The sequence below is a fragment of the Colletes latitarsis genome, chromosome 2, assembly GCF_051014445.1.
Source record: "Colletes latitarsis isolate SP2378_abdomen chromosome 2, iyColLati1, whole genome shotgun sequence".
In the NCBI taxonomy this organism is placed as follows: Eukaryota; Metazoa; Arthropoda; class Insecta; order Hymenoptera; family Colletidae; genus Colletes; species Colletes latitarsis.
In genome coordinates this window covers 21,957,501-21,979,686 of record NC_135135.1, presented here as the reverse complement: position 1 = coordinate 21,979,686, position 22,186 = coordinate 21,957,501, and the positions used below count along the sequence as shown (strand labels likewise).

General features: G+C 44.0%; 1 protein-coding gene across 4 annotated transcripts in view; it reads left to right on the top strand.

The window, feature by feature from the left end:
* Syn1 (Syntrophin-like 1) overlaps window positions 1-22,186 on the top strand; it is a 467,877-nt gene that overhangs the window by 343,459 nt on the left and 102,232 nt on the right. For all 4 annotated transcript variants that reach the window (XM_076783677.1, XM_076783678.1, XM_076783680.1 and 1 more), the window contains one exon: window positions 14,779-14,987. In XM_076783677.1, coding sequence (XP_076639792.1) covers window positions 14,779-14,987 — 209 coding nt within the window. The remainder of the gene's footprint in view (window positions 1-14,778; window positions 14,988-22,186) is intronic.

Here is a 22,186-nt window from a genome sequence, read left to right as displayed (position 1 = left end):
AATATCCCTCGAACCCGATCGTTTCACCCCTCGAACTCGTTACCCGCGGTCTTAAACGCGTTCTGAACGCGAGGGAACACGTAATTAGCGACGAGGAGGCTCGCGTGAAGATCCGTCCGACCATGCGTTGATCCGTTCTACTTAAAAATCGTACCGTACTCTTCTAGACCCCGGTGAGCTAATTATCTTTAACTACTCTTTTATGTATGATCGTTCCCCGCGTTCCGAACACGAGAGAACACGTAATTCGTGGCGAGGAGGCTCGCGCGAAGATTCGTCCGACCATGCGTTTACCCATTCTACTTAAAATAATCGTACCGTACACTTATAGACCTCAGGGGCTAATTATTTTGAACTATTCTTTTCTATACGATGAATTTTGCTTTAAAATAGAGGTAGGGAATAATTTTATCGAGGAAACTTGGTATGTTGTATATTTACGTCCGACCAAACACGAACCTCCTCCACTTACGCTCGGCCCGTTTACTCTGCTTTTATTTATTCAATCATCTTATGCTGGGATATCGAACCGCCTTATACCGTTCGTCGGGAAGTTCTACTTACCCTTAAAACCGTAGCACCCTCGTTTCGAGAATAAAGGGTGAAAAATTGAAAAGCATCCTCGATCCTTCACCCGGAATCCGGAATGCAAAGAACGGTAGTCGCGCGGCCAGGTGTCGCTCTTTTCGTGCAACATCAGCGTCATTGCCAGTTTTTCGCCCCCGTTGGCCGATTTAGAGGGCTCGTGCACGCGAATCTAGCCCGATACCCGGTATCCGCGTTGGCACGCGTTCAAGAACAAGAAGAAGACGAGGCCGAAGTGACAGAAACGACGCCGGGGGGGGGGAGGGCGGCCAGACGGGGACCGAGTGGGTACTCAAAGAACGACAACCCCAACACGTGTCTGCCGAACACGCTTCGTCGGTTATTTAGAACGACGTGACTTTTGCACGTAGGTAGCTCTAACCTAATTTGTACGCGTCACGAAACAGCCTGCGCCCCGTTCCACGCAAATTCCGGGGAATCGATCCTGCTTTTGGTTGTCTCAGCGAGGTTTCGCGATCGTTTCGAAAAAAAGTAACCTGTAATTGCAATTTGCCGTTCCTTTCTGGAATTTGGAATTTTCGGGATTTACCAGGCCTTCGTTCAGTCGGCTGTGGATCCCTGTGGGCTCGAAATGAACGAACGGAAAAAAGGACGGGGCTTTAAAGTTTGATGGGCCATCGCGGGCCACCGCAACGACCGCGACAACGACAATGACACGGCGTCGTCGTCGACTTAATGCATTTTTGAAGGTTGGAATATCATAAAGCCGAGCCCGTGTAATAAACTGCGCGACAGACGCGCCCCGTTTCCACCCTTTTCCTCCCCGTTCGGCCGGGTATCGCGGCCCCTCGATGTCTAGCTCGATGCAGTTCCCTCGGTTGTTGGTTCTCGAAGACTTTCCGGCCCGGGGGAGGCGACCGACCGCGAAGACGAAGAGTGCGAAGACTCCCGCGACGGAGTTACATCATAAAGGAAACCACCCCGGAAGGGGATCGTCGAGGGGACGAGCGAGAACGTTAACAGCCAGACGGTATTGTCGTCGAGCAGCACCTACGATTCCTAATAAGAGCTTCGCTACGGAATCCTCGGTATACTATTCCTACGCGCGTGGAAACGTGGCTTAAATCCTCCTCCCAGGTTTCAGCCATCGATCGACTACGTGTCGCTCTCCATTCGTATACGGAATCTCGAAAACTGGCCGATTCTCGCGCGAATCGCAGCGTTTCCGCGCGTGCAACCGCGCAGAACGTACTCGAAACACTCGCAAAGGGTTGATTTATCCGTCAGACTCCGCAATAAGCACGTTCCCGCTTACACAACGCGCGACGCGACGCTTTAGACGTCTCATCTTTCGTGCTCGGAATCTTTTCCACCCCCAGACGATCGCCCCGGGTCCACGAAACATCCCCGTCCACATTTTGGTTGCGCGCTTTCATGCACAATATTTTTACTGGCCCCATTGGAATCACCGTGTATATTATTTCGATTTTATAATTGATCATATTCCAACATTTAAACGACATTGTACTTACAATAATTGTATTAAGGGAGTATTGCTGTCTAGGCTGTCATTTATTCGGTCTTTTTTGTGAATTTTTTTTTAACGATAGGTAGGTTGTTTTGTAGTGATATTTTGCAGATATATTTATTCGTCTTATAGGTATGTACAGTATTTTTTTCATCAAAAAATATTAAAAATTGCGAGAGTTATAGCTTCTTGTTTAAAAAAACGCATTTAGACTGGCTTTTACATGATATTTCAAGATCTAATAGATCGATTGACTTCAAATTTGGAGAGAATATTCAGCAGACACGCCTTTATATCTGGAACTAGAGATTTAAAAAAAATATTGAGTTTTACTATCTTTTTTGATACGCTAAAGACAAAAGAAACTCGAAGCCATTTCTTTATTTATCAGGATTTTGACTTCTCCCTAGTTCCTGCTATAACTACAACCTTCCTACTGAAGATACTTTAACCCCCTCTGTTTCAAATTATCTGGAATCCTGGAAGCCATTGGAGCACCTTTTCCAAAAGAGTCACTAAATAAGAAGTTACAATTCCCACGATTTTTAATATTTTTCCACGAAAAAAATATTGCACACGCTTATAAGATGAATAAATATATCTACAAAGTCTCAGTACAAAACAGCCTACCTGTCATTACAAAAAAAAATCACAAAAAGGGCCGTGAAATTGACATAGACAGCAATAGTCTGGACTTCTTTAGCGGATCTCTGCATTCCTTTAAAAAGCGTGTCGCGCAATCAACGAGACTTCTACACATATTAACGCAACTGTATTATATCAAAGGCAAACCCGTACATAAATAAATTACTCCCCCCCGTCGATAGTATAAAAAAAAGAAAATAAGTAAAAATCCTACGGGTTTCTCGCGAAGAAAATGTGTGAGGCGAAGCACTCGAAGAGGCCACCTTTATCCGGACAGACTCCGGCGACGTTTCCGCCGGTACAATGCACGGTAACGTTTCAAAACGGTTCTTTCAAAAAGCAATTTCCTTTTTAAGCGTTTCGAGCGTGCTACGCGCATTGTGCGCGCGAGATCGCGGTGCTCGATGGAACCGGTCGTCGAGGCTGCCGGGCAACCTGGCCGCGGACAGCGTCGTCGACGACCCCCGTTACCAACGTCGAAAACAATTACGTTGGGGAAACACGGGCGCTGGAGGTGTGCAGATTGTCGCGGGAGCGCCGGGGCGGCGGGCACCGCGTTAAAACGATCCGGCAGATTCAGCCGAAACTAATTTCCCTTCCAAATTCGAAACCCTCGGCCGAGACATCGGGCCAAAATCAGACCCGCTCGTTCCGCCGGGCGTTCTAGGAATCATCGATCCTCTCGCTGAGGTTAGAGCGAGACGTTATCAAAGAATACAAGCCTCTCGAGGATCGATTACAGCGGGAGATTCCTGCGGGCGGGTAGATTACGCGGTGTTCTCTCACGCCATTGGCCGGCCAAGGGCTTCGCCGAGACGACCGTTACCGCTGGCAAATCTTATTTGAATTGGAGATGGCAAGTTTACCCCTTAGGTGGACCGACGCCGGTAGTGTACAGTCAGCTTAGAGGGGAGGCGGTAAGTAGCTTAGGGAGGACGCGTCCACGGCTCTCTCTCTCTCTCTTTGCTCTCCACTCTCGGGGCTTTATTTCCGCGCAGACGACCGACGACGTATGTATTTATACGGGCGGAGACGCGAACGGGACTCGTGTTGCACGGACTTATCGCGTGCTACGAGCCTCTGGCTCTCCGATCCACGATCTCGGCTCGTCGCTGGAGTAATCGGGTCACCGAAAATCCCTGCTAATTTCGCTTCGCGGTCCACTGTTCGGAACCCATTCTACAAATCGAAACCAAAGAATAAAATTTGTCCCTTCGAAACTTGACTTCGACGATTCCTGGACAGACGTGCACAGACAAATTTGGAGATTCTTGAAATTGCTAGAAAGAGGGACGAACATTCTCAAGCACTGTCCAAACGATCATCGTGATCATGCCTGCTGAGACAAACACATTACACGTCAATCGTATCGCTTCGATTTGATAAATTTCTATTTTGTCGGGGTTTATTATTTCGTATCCTGACCTGGTCAACGAGAATTAAAATGTTATCGCTGCGAAGTTTTCAAGCGACTTGTTTACGAGTTTCGAGCGGCCAGCAACGCAACGAAACGTAATATTCGAACGCAAGAAGCGAAAGCGAGCAGAATCGATACGTGGATGCGTCGGTTTCCGCTCGAATGCCGGCCGGTTTTGGGGCTGTTTGTACGCGTTATTCGAGGTAAAGAGACGATTAACGCGTTTTCGCGAGCGACGGAACAGCGCGACAATGATCGCCGAGAATCGGGCCGCTCTCAACAATTCATTTCGCGGGGTTAAATTGCCTGCGATATTTCGGAAGCCCCGAAAGCGCCGTGAATGAGACACGGGCGCGAGGCTCGACGTTTAAAACGAGCCTCGCGTTTCCAGGACGGGGTGCAACACCTGCCTTTGGCACAGATTGTCAGATTATCATCGCGACGACGCACAGTGGTTCGAGCGAGGAAAAAAGTCGATTTTTGCAATGTTGTATAACCAAGTTCTGTTTATTATAATTGCGAATGAAGATGATTGAAATATTAGAATCAACAAAGATTTCTGTAAATACCCACCTGATTGCAAAGATATTATAACATGGAAGTTAGCAAATAGGGAATCGGCTATTTTGGACTACAAGTGCACCTACAAATAAACGCAGTTACAAGTATCTGAAAAATGTAAGAAAAAATACAATTATGTAATTTGATCGTGTTGACAATAAGCAAGTAAATTACATAAATAAAGTTAATGACAATCTCATTTATTTCAATAGGACATATGTTGAACAAAACCGCATTTTTAAGAATAGAATTGAAGTTTAATTAGACATAACTTTTTTGCGTCAGCTAGCGTCAAAATGAGACTTAATGCTAATTGTGCACTATATTTTTAAGTTTATATCCAAATAGGTTTCAGCTGCGTAAATCAGCGATTTCGATATTGGGAGCATTTTTTCTGTAATGTTGATCAATGTCTGAAATATCTCGCTTTCATTTTGGGTCATTGATATTGTCTTAAATGGAGTCATATATTTTTTAACTTATTATTTCATTGTATTTGTTATTTTCTACAAAAAAGTACCAACATATTTATATTGGGAGATCATTAGTTTTAATTTAACGACTTAATATTAATATTCAAAAGTCTCCGAAAGTAATAGTTTTTTGACATAAATATGTTAATACTTTTTTGTAGAGAATAATACATTTAAATGTATATGATTCCATCTAGTCAGGTCTAGTCACTTGATTGGTAATCTTTGCTGAACTAATCAAGTGACAAACTCAATGACATCCACCTATTCCGCGCGCTTGAAAAGCGGTCCGTGCAGAGTAAGCAGTACCAATGGGGGTGGAAGGCAAGACAAAGATGATTTTGCAATGTGATGAAATTTCCGCCAGGCTTGGGCCCCTGTACGTGACCTGGTCAGTGGCCATTAGGTCCAATCTCGGGGCCCTTTGGAAATTCACGTTTATGATACATGCAATTAGCCGTTGAAGACGACAAAATTTTAACAGATACAATTCAGAGGATTAAAAAATAAACAGATTCTCAGAAAGGGCTGTACTGAAAAAATCGGTTGAAATACTCGAAAAAATGTTCTCGGATATGCACCAATGAAGATACGATGCATATGCATTCTAGCTTCTTCCGATCCGTACATAAATAGTTTACGAACAGTGCCTAAGAAAAAGATGTTTGAACTCGACAACGATGCGATGGCTTTACTTGCAGAAGGCAATGGTTAGGTAATTACAAGATAATAATTACATAAATATAACTATCCTTGTTTTTCATATTTAATTTATAACGTATTTTTCTTTACAAATCAGTAAACTATTTGTTACATTTATAAAAATGTGATATACTTTGCAACGAGAAAAACATTTCTCAATTTCTCGTCATTTACCACAAATTATTACTTCATTTTGGATCAGCCATTTCGTTTTTTGCAATTTTGACTTCAGATTTATAATTAGCAACCTCAAAAACACGGGAATACCAATTTTTACGCAAATTGAATCCGTCACATTGATGCTATTGTATTTTTTCCTAAATATTGGTAGTTCGAACCACGGTTGATTCGCGTCGAGCCTTCGATCTCTGCGAATCAACGAAAACTGCTTTCCCGCGCGTCTTGCGATCGTCTATACAAATTTCGACTAATTTTTCGTCCCCACGGCGATCAAAGCTACGGGTGCACAATAGCTAACTACTTGGAGTCGGTCGATTGCTATACACCGGGCACGTCAAACTCATTTTTCAACGCCCCAAGGGCCAATTTGCACTTCGTTACCGTTTCACGGACCGCCGATGTAAACGCTAGATCACGCCAGATAAGTTACGAGTACCTACCAGCCGCGTAAATTACTTCTTTACGGACGGAAGTCGATTTTAGGGAATTATGATAAAGAGATACGGGGTAATCGAACGATACGCGTATTTAACACGCATTTTCCAATTTTACCAAAAGAAAGGAAAATGGAGGCTTCGGGCGGTTCCAATTCGCCCTGACGTTTCGTGGACGGCGAATAATCTCTGATTACTAGCCGGTGGTTGGGCGAATCCCTAAAAGCACAGCAGCCAGAATCCGACGATGCACATTCGAGGAATCAGAGATCCCACAATTTCCTCTTCGTCAAAACGAATTATTCCGGTCGCAGTGGCGTCGCCGTCGCCTCGTTCGTCCTGCTTTTACAGCTTCTTTTTCGACAGGGGCGCGTAACGGCGCCGCTGGGAACGGGTACATAGTCGCTGTATAATGTACGGAAGTTCGGGAGGATCGATTCTTCTTAAAATTCCGGGGCTTGCGAGACGTGTCGCGAATTAGAAGGCTCCCATCGACGAAACTTTTCGAATTTCGAGAAACACTGCACGGAATCCACCCCCCGCGAAATGAATTCTCGCCGATCAAAGGATACGTCTCTCGTTCGACGCGACAGCGTCGAAGAATTAGCATTCTAAACGATTCGGATGCGACACGCACTCAGGTGGGAATTCCGTTGAAACGCGGATCCTGTAACCCGACGCGTTGAATCGGTCTTATTTCTCTGCCCTTTCCTTATCCTTTTAAAAGATTAAAAAAGGACTTCGCGAGAGGGGCGAGCGAGAGGAAAATAGCTGGGATTTACCGCGGGAAAGGTTTCTCCTTTCCAGGCGAACGTAGACAAGTCACTTCGGGCTGAAAGCGTCGCCGAGCTTCGTCGAAGCAATCCATCGGTGTTTCCTTTTTATTCCCGGCGAGTAGAGTAACACCGAGTTTTTCATTGACTTTCAAAACATTTCGTTTTCAAACGTCGCCGCGAATTGCCCCGTCGGAATTTGCTCACGGAGGAATAAGAATTTTGTTCTACTTTACGGTAACATGTTAGATTCGCCGCGATACACATTAATTTCATTAATACGATCGTCTCGGACGCCGTCGCGGAGACGCGTCGCGAGATTTACGACCTCGCGAAATTCGTAAAGAGTTACGGTGCAGCAATTGCATTCCTTTGCAATACCTTGTCCCGGTTCTTCGGATACAAAGAAACCACCCACGCCCACGTTAAACGTCAGAAAAGATGATACAATGTCTGGAGAGTTATAGTTTCTTCGATACGTACGCTTAAAGTGATAATTACGGATTTTAATCGTAGAATTGTAATCTCCGTTTCCAATAACTCGTCCAAAAAGCCAACGAAACGAGCGACGAGACTGCGAACAAAATGCCAGATGTTTTTTCATAATTAATACGGAGAGAGACTTTCAATGGAGGTATTTAAAAAAAAAAATGCACTTTTTCGACGGTTTAAACGAAATATAGAATAACGGGAAGCGAAACGACTGGAACGTGCAATATTTTTCTGGGACGCCGTGATATTTTCGAAACTGGATTTTACAAAGAAGCGAAAGCTAGTTTACGCGCAAACAAGCATATCGTTTCGTTGCGACCCGGGCAATTTCGTTTCATCCGATTGCATTTTTGCGAGCGGGCCGAGTCACTCGCGAGTGAATAAAATATCGCTTCCGGGGATAACGTAACAGAGAGAGGACAGAGCCTGCAGCTAATGTTCTGGATTTACGTATCAGCTAGCCAGAGGCATTAACCATTTCGCGTTCGTGGATTAGCGCTACGGAACCCGATTCGAACAAGGTTCTATCGTTTCCAAAGGGCGACAATTCTGCGATGGTATGCTCGTACATCTGAAGGAATAGCATCGAATAACGAGAAACACACGTTCATTTATTCATCGCTTTGTTATTACTGGTCTCTATCGATAGACAGTCTAAAACTAGCTCGATATTGACGAGTGTAAGGAACACAAACGTTCGAAGTATTGAATTTCACAAGTATTTACTGTAATGCACGGTTCAATCGCAGATATAAATTTTTCAGCGAAATTAAAAAATTTCAAATCGTTCTGAAAAAATTATTTTTAGTTCTGAGGGTCAATTACAATCATTTTATATGAATACATATACCCCCGAAATCCTACGCATTTCCGAGAAAAAAATTCCTTGCTGAAAATGTAATGTCTGACCATACCACTGATGTGTTTCCCTGAAATTTTTCGTCGAAAAAAAAAAATTTCAAACCGTTCTAGAAAAATTATTTTCAGTTGCAGAGGTCAATTACAATCATTTTTGGTGGATAGACATACCCTCGAAATCGGAACCAGTTTTGAGAAAAAAATTCAATAAGAGGATAAATTTTTCGATAAAATTAAAAAATTCCAAATCCTTCTAAAAAAATTATTTTTAGTTGCAGGGGTCGATTACAACCATTTTTGGTCAATAGACATACCCCTGAAATCCTACGCAGTTTCGAGAAAAAAATTCCTTACCGAAAATGTAATGTCTGACCATACCATTGATGTGTTTCCCTGACATTTTTCGTCGAAAAAAAAAAATTTCAAACCGTTCTAGAAAAATTATTTTCAGTTGCAGAGGTCAATTACAATCATTTTTGGTGAATAGACCTACCCTCGAAATCCTAACCAGTTTTGAGAAAAAAATTCAATAAGAGGATAAATTTTTCGATAAAATTAAAAAATTCCAAATCATTCTGAAAAAATTATTCTTAGTTGCAGGGGTCAATTATAATCATTTTTGGTCAATAGACATACCCCTGAAATCCTACGCAGTTTCGCGAAAAAAATTCCTTACCGAAAATCTAATTTCAGGCTAGAAATCATTTCGAAATTTCGAAATTTCATGCGTATCTTTAAAACGCCATAACTCCTGAACGGATTGAAGGATTTTAATGTTTAAAAAAGCAATCAACGCGTATTTTATTAAAGAATATGTAGAAATTCTAAGAATATTGGAAAAGTTGCTCCTTAACCCCGTAAAGTGAGAAAAACCCCATAAAAATGGCCCAATTTTCAAACAGCCATAACTCCCGCAATAGTGAATATATTTCAATGAAACTCTTTTCTGAAGTAGAGCTCATCAATATCTGCAAGAAAGTATTAGACAAAATTTCCGTAGCACGTCAAACAAAATTATTAAAAATGAAAAACGAATTTTCAAGAAAAATCGGCATGGGTGTACTGCTGATATTTTTCGGTGAAAAAAAAAAATTTCAAATCGTTCTAAAAAAATTATTTTTAACTAGAGGGGTAAATTACAATCATTTTTGGTTAATACACATACCCCCAAAATCCTACGCACTTTCAAGAAAAAAATTCGAGTAGACGCTGTAATTTTCGGCGAAATTAAAAAATTTTAAATCATTCTGAAAAAATTATTTTCAGTTGCGGGGGTCAATTACAACCATTTTTGGTGAATAAACATACCCCCAAAATTCCACGCACTTTCGAGAAAAAAATTCAAGTAGACGCTGTAATTTTCGGCGAAATTAAAAAATTTTAAATCGTTCTAAAAAATTATTTTCTATTGCTGGGGTCAATTACAACCATTTTTGGTGAATAAACATAACCTCGAAATCCTACGCACTTTCGAGAAAAAAATTCCTTCCCGAAACTATAATGTCTGACCAGATCTTATTCTACTAAAACACGCGTATGTTTAAAAAATCATAACTCCCGAACGGATTGGAGGATTTTAATATTTCCAAAGGCAAACAACGCTTATTTTAGTGTAGAATATTTAAAAATTCTAAAAATATTGATCGATCTACAGCAAAAGTGTTAGACGCGTAATTGTACGGTCTCGTGATTTCGAGCAGAATTACTTCTAAAAAACTGTTCTCGTCGCTGAATCGTCGGAACTGACCGACGCGGCTGTAAATTTCGAACAGCTTGAACGAGGTAATCCGGCATAACTGAAAACACTCGCGCGTTCCCGTTTACTTTGAAGTGTTCCGTTGCGGCACGGTCGCGATCGAGGAATACCAAATAAAACGGCGAATTAAAAGTTTACACGGCCCCCGGAGTCCCCGGAGTTTCGTTTCGTGGCGCGCGATTTTTCCAGGCGCAGCCCTTCTACCCCGCCAGGACGGATACGAAACGGTTTTTTCTCCCCCGGCGTTATTTGCGCGGAAATTCGTGTTTCGTTCGCAGGATAAATCGCGAACACAACGCTACGGGATCGAATACTAAGACAGCAGCGTCGGTGAACGATCCGATAAAGGGGAGAGCGCGCTCTGTAACTTAATTCGACGGAGGAACAGGCGGTTTCTCGTCGAGCGACGGAGGAATGCCTGGAAGGCAGAAAAGGCGACGCGTAATAGTACACGATCCGTGTCGATTTCTCAACCTTATCGTCTGACTTTCGGGAAGGAGGGTGGACAAAGGTGCTCGGTTACGCGGTTTTCCAAGCCAAGGGGATGCAGTCCTTTGGTCAGACGTCCGGGGGATACGTTACCCAAAGAAACGTGAAACTGAAAGATAGAATTCTCGCCCGAAATCGCGCCACCCCCGGAGCCTACGAAAAAGAGAAACTCGCGCGCACCGAGTCCGTCATTAACGCTAAGAATCTGTCGACCAAAGAGAGAGTGGCGAGAAAGAAGGTCGACTCTCTAGTCAAGAACGAAGTTTCCAAGAAAAGTTCACTTGGAAACTCGTTAGTCTCGGAACGTACGATTTTTATTAACCACTCGAGGTTGATCGATCCTAAAGGTTGTTTTTGGAATTCATTCAGAATAAACATCGCTTTCCTATTTTTGCGAACGTACAATATTCGTTAATTCGAAGATTGCTTGAAATTATTGCTATTTGAATCTCTATTCTATACGGAGACCAACGTCGTTCTGTTGTCAGATATCTCGACGATAAAATAGCGTTGTTTACCGACGTCCATCAACGAATCTATCAGGCAAATCGAGATAAGTTAATCCCGTGTTTTCTCACCGTGAGCTACGAATAGACTGTTTGCATTTGGATTTCCGTCTACTTGTCGAGTCACCGATAAAATTGTTTCCAACGAATTTCCCAAGATACATTATTCCTGGAGATCTCGACTCGGAGTGTGGAGGAGGCGTAAGGCGAGGTCTGCCGTATCAGGGAGCCTCCGTTTCGCCCGTGGCGTGATTCAGCCGTCAAAGCGGTGCCCCAGTTTCGAGCCACGTCCGCTCCGGGGCGAACGCGGAGAAAACGAACTCCGTTCGCGCAAGAAAAGTGCAAAAACAAACGAGGAGGGCGGGGGACACGGAGTGCGCACGGAACCGCGGGAGACGTCGCGTGGGGGGGCGCACGGAACCCCGGCGTTCCCGGGAAACGAGGGGAAATCCCGCAACAGGAAATTTGAATTAAAGCCGTTGGACGGACGAAAGGGGTGGCCATAAATCTTTTTACCGTCTTCAAACGGAAGAAAAATCCCTGGGGGCTCTTTCCACCCGGTAGCCCCGGCCGAGGAGGAAGAGAAGGCGGAAGAAAAAATGGAGGAAGAACCGGAGGTAGCGGGTGGCCAACCGCGGCGAGACGAATCCTCGTTCCCGGGGCTTTTACCTCTTCAACCCTTCTCTAATTTACTAACCTTATCGTTCTGTTTTTGAGCCACCGTCAGGAACAAAGGAACCCCGGCGATTTTACGGCGTGGAACGGATGGCCGGTCAAAGCCGTGCAAATTGCACGGGTACACACAACACCGGAAGCGAGATTACCAGGTCACGTTGCCCGCGAAACGCCATAGAGGCGGTAACTCCCCGGGGCCGCGGATAGAAAAGCTGACGAATGGATAGGCGGAGACGATGCGCGCGAAACGACGACAAAACCGGAGTCGCGGGTCTCCGGGTCTTCGTTGTTTCGTTAATTAAACGAACTTTGGGATCCGTCGCGAGCAATTAAACCGAACCCGTTCGGCGGGAGCCACCTTTGAGATCTGTCCTTTGAGACGGCTGACTTCGCCACCTTGACTCTAACGACTCTCGTATTTCCAGCCGCGTTCCCCCTCCCGCGCGTCGGCTACTTAGAGCCTGATACCGTCGATGTTTTCCCCCCCGGTTTCGCCAAAGCTAATGTTTCGCCGCGCTTCGGAGCTATTTAACTACGGAACGCCACTCATTTTCCACCTGCAACCGGTGTTTACCGTTCGAATCGTCGAGGAAATTGAAGTGCCGTCGAGAGGCGACGGGGAGGCCGGCTCGCGGAACTTTCCAAGGAGCCCGGCAGCCCGGAAATACGGAAAATTTCGATACGCTACGTGCAAACGGACACACCGGCCTCGTCCGTGTAACTTATAACAGAGAAAGTGAAATCGTCCGTTGAAAACGGGCGGATTTTGAACGAGTGACGTCAAAGGAGACTTTAAACGAAGATTATATCTGCGGAATAAGCATTCGGGCCTCCTTTCCACGGGATAACGATTTTCGAAAATGCTATTTCGATCGAATAAGACCGGCCCCCGTCGAGTCGAAGACGCGAGGTATCCTGGAAATAACCTGGAAACAAGATAGACGCGAACCCACTAAAAAAAAAACTACGCGATACCGAAGACCGCGACTACGACGTTCTAAACGTTCCGCTTCGTATCTGCTCGGCCTTCTCCCCTCGCGCGGGGGTGGAAAGAGCCACAGAGGGGACGGCGGAGCAGAAGACAGCCAGCGAAAGCAACGGTAACAAACGTCTGCCGTCTCTTATACAAAGTATCCACTTCCACGTTCGTTTCTCTTCCACACTTTTAAGCGATAACGAACGTTACCAACCCCCGGGGGATCGGTGGGTGTTGCACAGGGGTTCGCGAGGGTGAAAGGCAGCGGCAGTTAACCCCCTCTGGCGTTGCGCCGTCGCGGTGTTCGCGTAAACACGAAAAATACTTCCGCGACGCGGTCGAGAAATTTTTCTCGAAACTCGCTCGAGGAAATCGGGAATTGTTCTTGATCGAACGGGGTTAATTGTCGAGCTGTGGAAATTTCATGATTGGCCAGGGTTGTTGGGAATATTCGTAGCTCGTATCGTCGAATCATGACCTGATAATAGAGCCAGCGATTTTCTAAAGTTTGTCGAGAGATGAAATCATTCCCAAATGGGTTAAATCAATAACATACCAGATTATGTACCTATAATCGTGTATTTGTATTTGTCTCTAAATATCCTGTTTAACTCTGTACGCAACTCTGATCCAATAAGGGCGTATTATTCGAACAACATGTATTGTTTGTCGAAGCGAGGAATTAAACAAATATGCATAGCATAAACGAGCGCGCGACGATAATTTCGAAGATTTAGACTCTCTGGTAGAACGAGCGAAGCAAAATTTGTTGTAAAAATTCTCCCTCTGGTTGCTCGAAACACGAAACGATTCTTTGAGAAAAAACCCACCCCTCTGTCGCGAACGGCGAAAGTTTGACGCGAATCGGACACGTGCGTATTATCGTGCAGGTCGAAGGGCGCACGCGAGCAACGTCAGGCTCAAGTTGAAATTGAGTTGTCATCCACTCGACGAGTTATATAGCGCCTTTATAATGTTACCGGAGCGACGATGCGAAAACTATTAAGTCCGAGACGAGATAGGACCCCTGCAGCCTCGCCGTCTGGATCGAGAAACGATATTAAGGGTTAAGGGCGGCGGGGGAGGGACAGGGGACGCGCTAGACTTCCGCTGAAAGCCACTCGCACGTTTACGCGAGGGTTGTCCGGAGCTGTCGACCTGGTTCGTCGCTGATGAATGCCTTTGAATAGGTCTTTGACGAACGATTTTGACGGGTCATGCGTTTTCGACGAAGGTTTTCCAAATATTGATACCGACGTCGAAAGAGATATTCGTATTTTGGTGTACCAGCTTCCGTTTACCTCACTGTTTACACGAGGAAGACCGAATTCTGACGAATTTCGAAAGCAGAGATCTCGTGTGTGGGTCTTTTATGTACTTTGTCTCGACCAAAAGCTACGAATATTCCGAACCAACGTACCCTGATCGCGGAATTCGTTCTATAACTATTTAAAACCCTTCCCAGAGGGTGGGCAGAAACTTAAGTAACAGAGGTTGGCCCTTCGAGGACGCGGTACGCGGCTGCTATTTTCCGACATAAATTCATTAACGTCGCTCGGACGGCAGGAGCCGGGAAAGGGGCTTTTAACTCAAGCGTAATTCCCTCCTTTTTTTTTATTTTCGTAGATCCTTTCAGGCACGGTGGACGCGCTCCTGCAGGTAATGCTCGCTAATAATGGAATCCCGCGACGACGGATCGATCGAGGAAAATTCAAATTTCCATACGGCCAGAACGTTAATCCGGAATGTACGGCTTTCTGATTTCAGAGGGTCGTATTCTGGAGCTTCATTCCCCGGATGGCGTGCACGAGTGTTGGCTGAGGGCCGCGGACAACGCCGAGGCGAACGTTTGGTTCAACGCTCTGCATTCGGCGTTGGCTGCCCTCACCCTGAAGGCCCTGAGACTGGCGTCCGCGCTTCCGGATCCGCCGCAGCTTCAACACATCGGCTGGCTCGCCAGGAGACACTGCCTTCAGGTACGTGATCGTTATTTGTATCGTTAAGAGAAAGAAACGATCGTTATTGCAGCGATCAGAACTTTAAGTCGACTTTGGGTAATGGGTATCCTCCAAGAGCTACTCTAGAAGGATATTGAAAAAACTAGACAAAGTGTTTTAGAGACTTCGAGATCGGCAATATCTTTTCTCCCGGATTGTTGAGAGTTTCCGATAATTTATAAAGATCGACAAAGATTGGCGAGCGGAGGAGGGGCGAACCGCGATGAAGGGTTGGAGGGTGAGGCCGGGGATTGTTGGTAGAGACAGGGAAAGGGGCAAGAAAAATATCAACGGAGGTAATAACAGCGAGATAGGATTCGTCGGGATGGTTTGACTGATAAAACAGACAGGAAAGGGTGACCGTGATTGAACGGAGGGAAAAAGGAAAGGGCCCACCGTGGGGCGGGGATGGACGAAGGAAGAGTTTGAGTGGGCGGAGGGAGGGGCGAAAGAGAAGATCGAGGAAAAGTAATTTCCAGGAATGAGACAGAGAAATATTGAAAAGAGTCGAGTTTAAGGAAGAGACGACGAGCGAGGGAGGGCCGAGAGCGGGAGTGGAATGGAAGGGAACGTCTGGCTCTCGAGCATTTCCTCTCGTCCTAGAATCGGATAGGTTGAGACTGCTCTTTCGCGAGCAGTTTCGCTCTGATGGAGGGTGACGCGGTCCTCTCGACGACAGCAACCCGCATGAGCATACCGGCAATTTACGACGATCGCGAAAGCGTCGACGGAAGCGTCTCGAAGCGCAATATCGCGTGGTTCGCCGACGATTCTCCACGACAGTCGGGAACGCGAAGGTTCCGACGCTCGAGACGGCACTTTCCGCGAGTTAAACCGCTCGCCTCGATGCTCCTCCAACCAGACAGCCACGGTGCAATTGTTTAAATTATTCCCCCATCGAACCATTTCCTTCGTCGATCGTGGATCGATCGCCAAAAGCGACTGGAGGAAAAATTGTGTCATTTTTTAAAATACTAAAGAACTCGGGTCCCAGACCTGATAATTCCAAAGTTATCAGAGTTGAAAGTTTATTAAATTGTTTCAGGGTACTGTTAATTTTAATTATTTTCACAAGAATGACTCGAACTAAGGAGACCATCGAACGATTTCGCCCCTAGATCATGGATTGTTCGCTAAAAGCACGCGACTGGGGGAAATTGTCACTTTTTAAAATACTTAAGAACTCGTGCCCCAGACCTAATAATTCCAAAGTTATCAGAGTTGAAAGTTTATTAAATTGTTTCAAGGTACTGCTAATTTTAATTATTTTCACAAGGATGACTCGAACGATTTCGCCCCTTGATCGTGGATCGTTCGCCAAAGCGACAGGGAGAAAAATTGTGTCATTTTTTTAAATGCTTAAGATTTCGTGCCCCAGACCTGATAATTCCAAAGTTATCAGAATCGAAAGTTTACTAAATTGATTCAGTCCACTGCTAATTTTAATTATTTTCACAAGGATGACTCGAACGATTTCACCTCTCGATCGTGGATCGTTCGCCAAAGCGACTGGGGGAAATTGTCATTTTTTAAAATATTTAAGAACTCGTACCCCAGACCTAATAATTCCAAAGGTATCAGAGTTGAAAGTTTACTAAATTGTTTCAGTCCACTGCTAATTTTAATTATTTTCACAAGGATGACTCGAACGAAGGAGACCATCGAACGATTTCGCCACTAGATTATGGTTCGTTCGCTAAAAGCACGCGACTGGGGGAAATTGTCATTTTTTAAAATATTTAAGAACTCGTGCCCCAGACCTAATAATTCCAAAGTTATCAGAGTCGAAAGTTTACTAAATTGTTTCAGTCCACTGCTAATTTTAGTTATTTTCACAAGGATGACTCGAACGATTTCACCTCTCGATCGTGGATCGTTCGCCAAAGCGACTGGGGGAAATTGTCATTTTTTAAAATATTTAAGAACTCGTACCCCAGACCTAATAATTCCAAAGTTCTCAGAGTTGAAAGTTTATTAAATTGTTTCAGTCCACTGATAATTTTAATTATTTTCACAAGGATGACTCGAACGAAGGAGACCATCGAACGATTTCGCCACTAGATTATGGTTCGTTCGCTAAAAGCACGCGACTGGGGGAAATTGTCATTTTTTAAAATATTTAAGAACTCGTGCCCCAGACCTAATAATTCCAAAGGTATCAGAGTCGAAAGTTTACTAAATTGTTTCAGTCCACTGCTAATTTTAGTTATTTTCACAAGGATGACTCGAACGATTTCGCCCCTCGATCGTGGATCGTTCGCCAAAAGCACGCGACAGGGGGAAAAATTGTGTCATTTCTTAAAATATTAAAGATCTCGTGTCCCAGACCTAATAATTCCAAAGTTATCAGAGTTGAAAGTTTATTAAATTGTTTCAGGGTACTGCTAATTTTAATTATTTTCACAAGGATGACTCGAACGATTTCGCCCCTTGATCGTGGATCGTTCGCCAAAGCGACAGGGAGAAAAATTGTGTCATTTTTTAAAATACTTAAAAACTCGTGCCCCAGACCTAATAATTCCAAAGTTATCAGAGTTGAAAGTTCACTAAATTGTTTCAGTCCACTGCTAATTTTAGATATTTTCACAAAAGAATGACTCGAACGATTTCACCCCTCGATCGTGGATCGTTCGCCAAAGCGACTGGGGGAAAAATTGAGTCAATTTTTAAAATACTTAAAAACTCGTGCCCCAGACCTAATAATTCCAAAGTTATCAGAGTTGAAAGTTTACTAAATTGTTTCAGTCCACTGCTAATTTTAGATATTTTCACAAAAGAATGACTCGAACGATTTCGCCACTCGATCGTGGATCGTTCGGCAGGGGGAAAAGTTGTGTCATACTTTAAAATACTAAAGAACTCACGTCTCAGACCTAATAATTCCAAAGTTATCAGAGTCGAAAGTTTACTAAATTGTTTCAATCCACTGCTAATTTTAATTATTTTCACAAGGATGTCTCGAACGATTTCACCCCTCGATCGTGGATCGTTCGCCAAAAGCGACTGGGGAAAATTGTCATTTTTTAAAATACTTAAAAACTCGTGCCCCAGACCTAATTATTCCAAAGTTATCAGAGTCGAAAGTTTACTAAATTGATTCAGTCCACTGCTAATTTTAATTATTTTCACAAGGATGTCTCGAACGATTTCACCCCTCGATCGTGGATTGTTCGCCAAAAGCGACTGGGGGAAATTGTCATTTTTTAAAATACTTAAGAACTCGTGCCCCAGATCTAATAATTCCAAAGTTATCAGAGTCGAAAGTTTACTAAATTGTTTCAGTCCACTGCTAATTTTAGTTATTTTCACAAGGAGTCGATCGAAGGTAGTCTAATTTTACGCGAAAACGAAAGCAACGACGCACCGTGTGGAACGAATCTGGAACCGGTAGCGGGTCGATTATGGCAGAGGGGGAAGTTGGGAATTTTTGGAGCGGTTAAAAATGGCTCGCGGATAGCGATGGAGTTAAACAATTGGGCGACTCGGTAGTTTTAGGTAATAACCTCGTTAACTTGTCCGCGATGGCGACGGCGTAATGACATTCGACGTTAAACCGTCGCCTAATTACCGGCGGGCTCGTTGTCCGATCGCGCGACCGATCGTCGGCCTCTGTCGTCGACACAATGGCTCGGTCTTTGACCGGTGTTCCGCGATCGGCTATCGATCGGCTATCGTTCATCCCGGCAGCTTTCCAATCATTTCGCCCCCGTGATTACTCGACGCGATCAAAACCCATTCGCTTTTAAATTCGTTTCCCCTCCGTTTAATTATCTCGAATACGCGACGTCGAGGGCACCCCCTGAACGATCTTCTATGGTTGTCGCCACGCTCGACCGCATAATTTAATATCGGACTCCTCTTCCAGCCGCCCGGCCAGGAAACTTCGTTACGATGAATATTTTCCAGGCGCGGAATAAACGCGATACCCGGCGCCGTGAACGTAACAATTACGGATAATTAAGCGATACGATTCGTTACCTAGCGAGAATATACGCGCGGGAAAATGTTACTGGTTTTCACGGTTCAATCGCGAGCAATCGCCCACGATCCGTCCATCCTTTGGAAAAGTCTCGTTGCACGCTTTATCCGCGGTAACTCGATAATCAGGTGGCCAGAGTGTGCATTATTTAGAAATGGGACTGTATTTTTTATGAAAAGAAGATGGATAAACGAATCTTTCAAGGAACGACTTTTTCAACGAAGCATTTTAATCCGTAAAGTCCCCATAATGGTAACCTAAATGTACGTTTCGTACAGGTCGTTCGTACAGTTTTACCCGTAATGGAAATAATATCTAATTTTAGCGTCGCGACTATATTCGGAGGGAAAATATGTGCCCGGTGTATTCGTTCTAATAAATCGGCTGAATCGGCCATTATCATTGCTTGCAAATATACGCTTCGCATATATAGCCACGTATATATCGGGGACTCATTATTGTTCGAAAATTCGTTGATATCAAACGTATTAATAGGGAAAATGGAACATAGGAGGTAATGTGCGAGCGCATATTCGGGGGAATCGAATCGACTCGATTCCTCGAAAAGGACGTTCGAAGCCATTATATTGGAACGATAAACCTAGTATTAAAACAATAAAGATAGACTTTGAAACGAGTGAACGAATAAGCGGAAATTAGCGAGATTCTACGCCCAAATACAACTTACTGGACGTTGAAAGATAGGAAAGAATCGTGTCACGCTTATAGACGAAAATAAATTTCGAAGGACCAATTTGAACCGTCTTACCAATCGCAATTTTTATTGAAATGAGTTGTAAGGTCACTTCCTCAAAGAATACGATTCGTGCAACATAGCAACTAAAATGTCCATAACGTGTTATTCTTTGTAGTGTTAAGTTAACCTGTTATATTTATAAATAATATTAGATTGTGTTCCGATGAAGTCTTTCACGATCCTTTCGTCCTATCAAATCGTCGTAAGACGGTTCAATGACCACGAAACACGATAGCGGACGTCAGCCGCTTCGAGGGTGCGTTTCAGCAACGGAATCCTGAATTTTTATCGTTGGTAACGTTGCACGAGGGCGGATCTCGAAGCAGTAACGCGTGAAAACACCATAGTGTCCGAATAATTAATGCGAGGACGGTTACGCTGAGCGAGCAGAAATTAGCGAGCGACCCAAAAACCCGCTGTCTTTCCCGTTTCCATCCCCCGAGTCGCAAACTCGTCCAATTACAAATCCTCCCCCCGGGTAACGCGAGAAAACAAACTTTCGGGTGTACGATCAGCGATTCTCCCGTAACAGTTCCTCGAAGAAAAACAATTAGACGAAATTTACAGATCTTTAACCGCGTAGTGGAAAAAGAGAAGCAGCCGCGAGGAAACGGGGCGTAAGATCGCGGGGAAATCGCGAGGATTAAACTTCCTCCGCGAATTTTCCGTGGACCATTCCCCTGCCCCCGCCCCCCTCCGTGGTCGCAAATCACCGCTTTTCTTTCGAGCAACCCGAACGGGAAACCGTACGCGCTCGACTGCGACACAGGCGTCCCGATCGCGAAAGGGGTTGGCAAAATGGTAATTGGCGCGCGACCGGCGAGGGAAAGTCTGTTCCTGCGGCGACTAATTGTCGCCAAGTCGTGGCTTAATTATCCGGAACGATCGAGGATCGTTAATTACAGCTTTTCGTCGCCGTTTCGATTACCAGCGCGTCTCCCGCGAAAGGACAAACCCACCCTGATTCCTGCCCTCGATCTCCACTCCTTCGTGCGCGGATTTCACCCTACTTGGTAATTCGCCCCCTTTTAGATAATCGGAAATACGCGGGTCTCGATGGAGGTTGTCATTAACGCGATCGATTCGCGTCGGTGGATCTTTTGACGTTCCTAGAGACTTCTCCGTGATAACTGCAGATTTTATTTTTAATGTTAATTTGTGTCCATTGGGGCAGTCTCCTCCCTTGTGAAGGTCAGTACTATCTTAGGAGGACACTCGTTTATTGCACCCCTGAGTCTCAAGCTTAGCAGAAAACCGTCAAGCTAAGAAGAGCCGAGAAAAAAAATTCCTTACCGAAAAATATAATGATTGACCATACCATCCCATCGATATGTTTCCCTGAAATTTTTCGTCGAAAAAAAAAAAATTTCAAACCGTTCTAGAAAAATTATTTTCAGTTGCAGGGGTCGATTACAATCATTTTTGGTCAATAGACATACCCTTGAAATCCTACCCACTTCCGAGAAAAAAATTCCTTACCGAAAATATAATGTCTGACCATACCGTCGATATGCTTCCCTGAAATTTGTCGTCGAAAAAAAAAAATTTCAAACCGTTCTAGAAAAATTATTTTCAGTTGCAGGGGTCGATTACAATCATTTTTGGTGAATAGACCTACCTTCGAAATCCTAACCAGTTTTGAGAAAAAAATTCAATAAGAGGATAAATTTTTCGGCAAAATTAAAATATTTCAAATCGTTCTAGAAAAATTATTTTCAGTTGCGGGGGTCGATTGCAATCATTTTTGGTGAATAGATATACCCTCGAAATCTTACGCAGTTCCGAGGAAAAAATTCATTACCGAAAATGTCATGTCTGACCATAGCGTTGATATGTTTCACTGAAATTTCATGTGTGTCTTTAAAACATCATAACTTTTGAACGGATTGGACGATTTTAATGTTTAAAAAAGCAATCAACGCGTATTTTAGTAAACAATATGTAGAAATTCTAAGAATATTGGAAAAGTTGCTCCTTGACCCTGTAAAATGCGAAAAACCCCATAAAAGTGGTCCAATTTTCAAACAGCCGTAACTCCTACAATTGTGAATATATTTCAATGAAACTTTTTTCTGAAGTAGAGCTCATGGGTACCTACAAAAAAGTATTAGACAACTTTCCTGTAGGGCGTCAAACAAAATTACTAAAAATGAAATACTAATTTTTAAGAAACAGGGGGTAGGTGCCTATATTTATCGGCGAAAAAATAAAATTTCAAATCGTTCTGGAAAAATTATTTTCGATTAGAGGGGTCAATTACAATCATTTTTGGTCATTAAACATACCCTCGAAATCCTAACCTGTTTTGAGAAAAAAATTCAATAAGAGGATAAATTTATCGGCAAAAAAATAAAATTTCAAATCATTCCAAAAAAATTATTTTTAACTAGGGCGGTCAATTACAATCATTTTTGGTCATTAAACATACCCTCGAAATCCTAC